This window comes from Phoenix dactylifera, chromosome 3 (genome assembly GCF_051530095.1).
Source record: "Phoenix dactylifera cultivar Ajwa chromosome 3, Ajwa_hap1_PhDact_Kaust_v1.1, whole genome shotgun sequence".
NCBI lineage: Eukaryota > Viridiplantae > Streptophyta > Magnoliopsida > Arecales > Arecaceae > Phoenix > Phoenix dactylifera.
Window position 1 is genome coordinate 43,780,784 of NC_143192.1, and position 8,735 is coordinate 43,789,518.

General features: G+C 34.8%; 1 protein-coding gene across 1 annotated transcript; it reads right to left on the reverse strand.

The window, feature by feature from the left end:
* Positions 1 to 418: 418 nt before the first annotated feature.
* Positions 419 to 7,580, reverse strand: LOC103714167 (bifunctional UDP-glucose 4-epimerase and UDP-xylose 4-epimerase 1). The gene is made up of 9 exons (XM_008801334.5): positions 7,202 to 7,580; positions 7,076 to 7,125; positions 5,401 to 5,536; positions 3,765 to 3,866; positions 3,349 to 3,576; positions 1,382 to 1,463; positions 1,212 to 1,294; positions 1,049 to 1,140; positions 419 to 758 (listed from the first exon to the last, which is right to left on the reverse strand). The coding sequence occupies exons 1-9, from the start codon at positions 7,400 to 7,402 to the stop codon at positions 674 to 676; spliced, it is 1,059 nt and encodes a 352-aa protein (XP_008799556.1). The 5' UTR covers positions 7,403 to 7,580; the 3' UTR covers positions 419 to 673.
* Positions 7,581 to 8,735: the final 1,155 nt, after the last annotated feature.

The following is an 8,735-nucleotide window of genomic DNA, read 5'->3' on the forward strand; positions in this document are numbered from 1 at the left end:
GTTTCATTATAAAGATGACTATCTTGTGCTCTCTTTTTTTTTTTGCATGGTAAGAACAGAAAAAACACCACGTTGATGAAATTATATGTGAAGTCAATGTCTCGACTGCTTGGAACTTCCAAGAGCCAATGCTTTTGAAACCCCCCTGGGGGCGAAGACAGATGTTTATCTTTTTCCCCTCGTCTGGAAGAGGCAGTTGTCTTTATCTTTTTCCCTCAATCAGATGTTTAGCTCAGCGGATAGGCACAAAGTTTCACATGAACATGGACTTGGACGTTGCTCTACCGCAGATAATGCGAGAATAGTCTTTCATAGCCTGGACAGCCATCCTATAAATAGATTTTTTTAGAATAAAATTGCAGGAGCTCCCCTCTTAACTAGCCAGCCACCACTCTGGAGAAGTAGAAATATAGTAGGATTTCCATGAAGGATGATGAGCTAGAGTTTCTGTATATTGAATCAATTGTTCACACAACATGAATAAAAGAACTTCAGCATGGGTTTGATGACAAAGTAATGTTCTCTTGCCAAGCTTATGATAAATCCTTTTTTTGTAATTTGATAATGTCATTTGAACATCGAACATGCTAAGACAAGGACCCTTGAATGGGAATAGCAAAATTTGCAGAAAAAAATTATTAGGTCAACCAACATCACCCATCCTTTTATTCTTTTAAGGTCGGCGCTGATAACCATATGGATACTTGCTTGCCCAGTTCCACTGGTCTCTGCACATCTCCTCTATGCCATATTTTGCTCTGCAATTAAAATATCACACCCATTTAGCAAACAGTAAATCACATACTCCTTGAAAAAATATTGATATTATCGCAAGCAAACAAATAAAAGACCAAGAATACGAAAGTTATTCGAGCTATTATGATTGCGTTAAATCACATTCTAATAACAAACCAAAGATGTATGTATTAGACAATTTTCAATCATTAACCAAATAAAAACTTTTATACAGAATGGTTCTTATTTATAAGTGTCTCAGAAAAAGAAATTGTAAAACCATAACCCATTCATCTACAGGTGAAGAATATACCTCCAGCCAAGTTCCTTTTGAGCTTTCTCTGTAGAAGCATAGACAGCTGTAGCATCACCTGGCCTCCTCGGGCATAACTTGATGGGTATTTTCTAAAGAATTACCGAGATGAGAGGAGTGTGTTTCAAATATGAAGCAGTAAAGCCAACCATGTACAACTCACCTTTCCAGAAGCCTTTTCAAAAGCAGCAACCATTTCGAGAACAGATGTGCCATATCCAGTTCCTAAGTTGTAGGCTACGCATCCTGAAAATAGAAAACTTTTTATTTCATTCATCATAAAGAAAAAAGAAATTAGCTGAATCAGAATTAATCATGTGAGAAGGAGAATACCGATGTTTTCTGTAGAGAAAAGCTTACGGAGTGCCGCTATATGACCATCAGCCAAGTCCATGACATGTATGTAATCACGAACCTAAATGGCAAAAGCATAAATTATATCTTAAAGTGAATGATGAATGCATGAATTTTTGATCTCCCGAAAACAGGCTTGAATATCCAAATAATAATTAAACAAGTTTCTCAAAAAGATAATGGTTAAACGTTATAATACGAAAAGTAAGAGAAAGGTAAAGAAAGTATTTACCCTTGTCAAGACTTGATATTGTTTTTTTTTTTTTTTAAATAGATTAGGGGGGACTAATCCTCACCTGCTGCCCTATACCAAACTTACCCCTTCAGGGCGATGCCAACTAGAAGGGAACCCCCGCCCCCTTGTCCAAGTGGCATGGTTCTTGATTATTATGGTTTAATACTTTAAATGATGTATTAAACAACATGTATTTTCTACGTTGGAATGGTTAGTAACATCTTTGTTTGCAATCACATATGGGGCACTCAAACAGGCACATAAACATGCCATATTGCAGTTGTGCTATACATATTTCAATAAGGTGCCTGCAGACTTGCACGACTTCTAGGGAGGAAAATTTCAAATGTATAGGGTTCTGCAAACAACTAAAAAAAATTCATGTATCAATCAAATTTATCTTGTAAGGTTTTAAATTGTTTTTACGTATCAAATATTGCCCCACACAAATGCCACTACCAAAGCCACTTTTGCTATTTGAAACTGGCAGAGAGAAATAAACTACCATGCATAAAATGTCGAAAGGAAATATATAAACTACAATATACCACAATGCAAAAACAAAAATAACAAGAGATGATGATGCCATTGACCTGCTAGAAGACTATAATAGTATATCATCTTAACAAGATGAAGAAACGAAATGCTATGCGAAACTTAAACTTAACTATTCAAATCAGTTACCTGTAAATTGTACTCTCAGACTAAAGAAAATCAAATTACCTTTTCTGAGAAAGGGATACAAACCCTAAAAATTTGCCAATAGCTCCGCTCTTACATATTTAACTTTTAACTTTCTGCTATCATTTCTTGTTAACTAGTTAAATGTCAAGAAAAATGGTCTATTTAGTTAAAATTTGCCTTAATACATCAAAAATTAGTATCTATTTGACTACAGGTTTTCAGTGGTTTCTTGGACATAATAGCTCTTGGCTTCACATGCCAAAGAAAATAGCAGTTGTTGAAGTTTATCATGTCACGACTTGAAACAAAACCAGCTATATCATGATAAACCAACAGGAAGATGAATATCTGAACTAAAATTACACCACATCAATCTTTCCCTAAGTCACATTAGTTTGGGTGCCATTATAAGAAAACTATCCATGGGCCCTGCCAAGCATTAAATAGAACGTGTGACAGTACATCATAAGCTACTCTCGAACGTGCCATGATGGAGGCATACCATTATTGACCTTTCCCTGGTGTTGTGGCCTGGAGGGTATTAACAAAAAAACATACAATATACCTATGGAAATGTTCTTTTAATTTTCCTTTTTTTTCTTTTCTTTTTTCCCAGAGAAGGAACTGTCCAATTGAGCACGAGAAAAACAATGAGATTTCGGTAGTAAAAGATAAAATGACAATGTAACAGTAAGCACTAGTTTACATCCATTTTCAGTTGAGAGATTAAATTATCAAAACAAAATAATTTAGATAAGAGTTCTTGCATTGTAACGAAATCAAATAGAGTTGCTGGTGAAGTGTCAACTAGGACGTATTTTCTGTTTATTTAATATTTCATAGGGTCACGTAGGTGCAGCTTACTACTTGAACTGATTAATTGGTGTAAATGCAAATTCAAACTTCTTAGAAATATAATATTGAGAAGCAAGAACAGAAGTTTAAATACAAGAGTTTAATAACCAACTGCATTCCAAAAAAAGAATATTTGCATTATATATAAATGGATATGGCCACAGCTGCTTACTGCACTACCATCCTTTGTTGGATAATCATGACCATAGACATTCAACTCACACAACCTGCCAACAGCAACTTGCTGAATGTAAGGCATAAGATTATTTGGAATTCCCTTGGGATCTTCACCAATTTGACCACTCTCATGAGCTCCAACAGGGTTGAAGTATCTTAAGAGTATGATTCTCCAGTCTGGATCAGCCTTGTGAACATCACGAGCTATCTCTTCAAGAAAAAGCTGATAAGCCAAGTGTTGCAACAATATTAGAAGCTTAAATAGTACAGGCAAGTGTTGCGACAATGTTAGAAGCTTAAATAGTACAGGCAAAGATGTCGGTGCACAGGTGTTACATGAAGTCCTGGTCTTTTCAATGATCTAAAACATGAACTATATCCCATAAATTCTACTAAAAAACTGGCACTTACCTTAGTCCGACCATATGGATTCATTGCCTCCAGCTCAAAATCTTCAACACACGGAATTTTTTCAGGTTGCCCATAAACAGTAGCAGATGACGAGAAGACCATCTATGGCATGCAAAATAATATTGCACCACTTAGTCAAAAGAACCAGAATATTCAAAGTAAAGTAAAATTTGCATTTAACTAGCAGATAGATGCAACTATAATAATGCTCAATAATTATTCAATAAAGAGAAAAAAACTTGTTTATGTACAAGCAGCACCACTTGTATAGTTTCTACCATCCAACAAACAGACAATATGGTTCATGTGTTGTTATTTTCCTCCATTGTTTTGGAGTACGTTATCTCTTGAAAAGCATTATAATTACTTTAGTAAACCAATAAGCTAAAATATAGTTGGACCATTATCAAGAAAAAGAACAGAAGGTAAGTGAAACTACAATGAAGTTATCAAGAATCGAACTATAGAGGAAAATCAAATTAAATATTGCCCAAGTTCCTAGCAAAGTCTAGAAGCAAGAAAAACAACCGAATCTTTTATTTCAACGTGACTTTTACCTTATAGAGAGTGGTAGTGATGAGAAAAAATGTGTTGCATACCAGAGTAGTTATAATTGGAGATACTATTGTCTCTGGTAGTGAAGTTCCTACATCAACAGAAAACGGCACAACCTTCATAAATATTACTATAAATGAACCTACAGGTACTCCTCATCTATTTGAGGTCGGGTTTATAAAATGTTTTCCCCCTATCAATGTCTAGATCATCATCTTTAATATCCTTAAAAGAAGTTAACCAATAATTTGGATGACTTGTGAGTCTGCCTGGCATTGTATTAGCATTTCGACAATGATTTCAGAAAGTTGGGAGTTGTAAGATAGTTGTGAGGTTTAAGTTTCTAAGTGCTTTAAAATTAGATTTCCGAAAGATTTCAGGATCAGGGTGAGAGAGTTGTCCCTTTTTAATCCCACCACCATTTGATTAGACAGAAAAGAGAAGTTTGGAATTTTGGCTAGCTGAGAGTGTCCAAAATTAAGGCTTTTCTCAGAAGTGCTTTTGTGAACAAAACAGTGATCAGGCATTATCAAGAAGTTTGGCATATGGTGCAAAGTTTTCATGGTGAGAGGTTAGATATAGAAAAATGCTATATTCTAAAATTTCTTCTCTTGATGCAGATGAACTGGGATCCTGATAATTCCTGTTCACTTGGCTTTTTAGCCTCGTCATGGCTTTTATTTGACTTATAATTTTATTTTTGTTCTAAATGCCAGTCTGGGGTACATTTCATTTTTCTTTCTTGATTATTTTGTGTCTACTGACCAACTGTCACCACTAACATGATTATTGCCCTACATGGTGGAAGTTAATTTAGAAATATACTCTCAATAATGAGTAGACAGCATTGCTTGATTGAAAAGTGGAATTACATGCATTCTAGATTTCTGCCAAATGTTAATAAAGTTCCATATGCAATGGCAACTCTATACTTCTATCACCTACAGGAATATAAAATAAAAATGTTGTTAGTGTAGCTTCATCAAGAAAAGGCAACTCTATGTTTCTGTCCTTCTAGGAAAATAGAATCAAAAACTGCTAGCAAATCAAGACATAAGGCCAAATAAAAAGATAACTTTACCTTTTTACAACCATATTTCCCCATCAATTCATATAAGTTTATGGTGCTTATCAAATTGTTGTTGTAGTACATCAATGGCTTCGCAACACTCTCACCAACAGCCTTCAATCCAGCAAAATGGATTACAGCATCAAATCTGTCTCATAACACTGATAGAATAAGTTAATCACAATAAGAGAAACAAAGCCAAGGATGCCAGAGTAATATAATACCATTCAAAATAAGAATAGCTAATGACGAAATAAACTACAGAAAATATACATTGAGAAGATGGTAATTATAAGACTACATTTCATAATAGGATCGGCATTTTGTTAAATGCTGTTTAGTTTTGATCTTAATGCACAGACCCAAACGATAGCAAGTAGTATGTTAGAACAAAATGAAAAGTACCAAATAATTATCAGACCATGAGATATTTGCAGGCACCCTCTTGCAGATAACTACTTCAGCTAGAAATATGGCACTGATTGGTGATGTCAGGTTAAGAGTACGTTGTCAAAAGTTATCCAATAAGCAAATATATGGGGCTAGAATTGAGGTCAGCTGTATGGATTAGGATATGACCAACAATATTTAAGAACAATATAATATCACTCCATTGCATTTATACATAACTGATGCTCTGTACAACTCATAAGAAGAAAATGAAAAATACTAATCATGATATTTCACATGAGGATTTGTTTATGTGCAAAACACCTAGATCCCCATGAAAAGAATAATTTCTGAGTACGAATATTTAGGTAACTGAATATCTAGACATCTGCCCTCTGCTACTGTCTACTGGTATTATCCCCTTATTTAAAGGCAACTCCGAGAGCAGCGTAACTGACCATACACTTGTTCATGTTCTTCCATAAACTAATATGGTCTCCCACGTCTTCACATTTTTTGCTGGCTGACAAAGTATTCTTATTGTTCTTGGCGAGCTAAGCAAGCTTAAGATACACAGTTGACAACCTATAACATTTTAAGCTGAAAATTGGAGCACAAACATCCAATTCCATATGCACATTAAAATTTCTTGTGGTGTTACTTTCTTTGAGCAGTTTCCCCTATTATGCTTCTCCTTCTTTCCCCTTTGGTTCCATCATCAATTTGTCTAGACATACCTAAGCTTTTTGGCTAAAGCAATGCTTCTTTTCGTGCATGACCTGTTATTGATACCTCAGTGATAATTCTATTTGCAAACAATGAATCCAACATCTGTTATTCGATCTAAAACTGATGACATAACCTGGCTGTTATTACTTATGAGGATCTCCACCATCCCTGCAATTGCAGTCGACCATGAAACCTTATCAATATCAAATTTGGCAACGAAACCAACCCACATTTACCCATTTTTCAATGAAGAAGTTTATTACATTAGCAGATGAACACCAATCATCCTAAACGCTTGCACAAGTACAACCACAGTATATCATCACAGATCAACTCATGCAGCTTTCTGAAGTAGCTCTCCACCTAAAAAGAATATATCTTTTTTTAGGTACTGCATATGGTGATTCTGAATTGGTATTCGACCCTTGTCAAATCAATTGCTTATGCAACAAACAAATGAGTCAATGCAGCATGCATTTAAACAATCAAACAAACAAGATGCACTCCCTTCAAAAAAAAAAAAAAGAAAGATGCACAAGAACGATCCATCATTGCAATAAAATTTCACCTTGTCTGGGAAAAGATCTTCTCCAAGGCCTCCTTGTTCCGGAGATCAATCTGCAACCAAAGATTAAGATTGAAACTGTACCAAATTCCCAAGACAGACAGCCACTAGAAGGAATAGGAGCCTCACCAGATGGAAATGGAGGTTCTTGGACAGATCAGGGCCGGCCAGAGCCCTCACCCGGTCGACGGCCTCCTCGACGGAGTTGTCGAGGTTGTCGACGATGGAGACGCGGAATCCCTCCCTAAGGAGCTGGAGCACGGTGTGGGTGCCGATGAAGCCGGCCCCTCCCGTCACCAATACGCTCTCGCCTTTCGACAGGGAACCCATTGGAAAGAGCTATAGAGAAACGAGGGGAGAAGGTAAAGAGAACGTGAAGGAGAGGATTTGGGAAGGGGTTCATACAAATAAAGCGAATCGCTTTGGGGAGTGCGTTGCGTGATGGAAAGGGATAACGGCTACCAGAGATAGAGATTGAGAGAGAGCAAAATACGGCGAGTTGTAATTTGGTGACTTTGTCCACCATGGAGGGAGGAAGTAAGCCGGGGGACCGGATCCTGTTGCCGTTACGGAGATTTGGTATGCCGTTACGGCGCCATCCACCAAAAGATTTGGTGTGATCCACCGACGAGCAGGTGCGCGGGATCTAAGATCTAATATCGCCATCACAAGAATCCGGCAGCATCCGCGAATGACCACTGACCATATAATATCAAAATTATTCTTAATATATTCTATAAATATATATTTATTAATCATATAAAATATATTATAGTAAATTATTAATATGTTTCATAAAAATATACTTGTTAATCTTATAAATTATTAATTCTATAAAAATATACCAATCGTTATCATGATATTAATCTTTTCATTTTTACTTATAATTTGTTATTATTTTAATACTAATATTTATTTTGATTAGAAAAAATATGGCAAATAGAAGTAATGTTTTAAATAATTTTATAATACAAATATAAAGTATGACAATATATTTTTATTATACTTTAAAAATATAATTGAATAATAATATGATTAATGAGATATTATAATATATATCATAAATACTATACATGTAATATCAATATAATATAATTTAATATATAATATTAATATAATATATTAATGGTATATTGATATGCTTTTTTTTGCTGGATTTTGGGACATTTTTGTCCTCAACCTAAGATCACTCCCCTGGGGTAATCTTGGATATAATATATTTTCTATCGTTGAGTTGGATGGTGATTTAAGAAATGAAAGTAATTTGGAATCAATATTACGTAGGTGATCTTGTCACCACTACCCACATTACTCTTGATCCTGAAGCCATCACCTTATACCATACCCCCTCTTACATTCAACCTACTAAAATATCTAGTGCCCTCTTTTTGGTAAAAGAATCTAGTGTCCTTCACGAGGAATAATTACTTCGTTCTTTTTGTGTGTAATTAATATTTTAAGAATTTTAGATTATAATTTTCTCAAAATCAAACAAAATAAAGGGTGGAATGTGTAACACAATATATTATGAAAAATAATATTTTTATGATTTTATATTTTTTAATGTTTTATATTTTTTCAAGTTTCAAGATTTAAACATCTTTAGTTTTAAGTTGAAAACTAAATAATAGTCTTAAAATTTAAGAACACCGAGTAACAGAGT

What these genes read in the sequence shown, in the direction of transcription:
- LOC103714167 (XM_008801334.5), bottom strand. Translation starts at nt 7,402, where the DNA reads ATGGGTTCCCTGTCGAAAGGCGAGAGCGTATTGGTGACGGGAGGGGCC. An exon ending in CAACAAAGGATGGTAGTGCA is followed by an intron (nt 1,464 to 3,348) that starts GTAAGCAGCTGT and finishes TTTGCCATTTAG; the next exon opens with GTTCGTGATTACATACATGT. An exon ending in TTTCTCTACAGAAAACATCG is followed by an intron (nt 1,295 to 1,381) that starts GTATTCTCCTTC and finishes TTCTATTTTCAG; the next exon opens with GATGCGTAGCCTACAACTTA.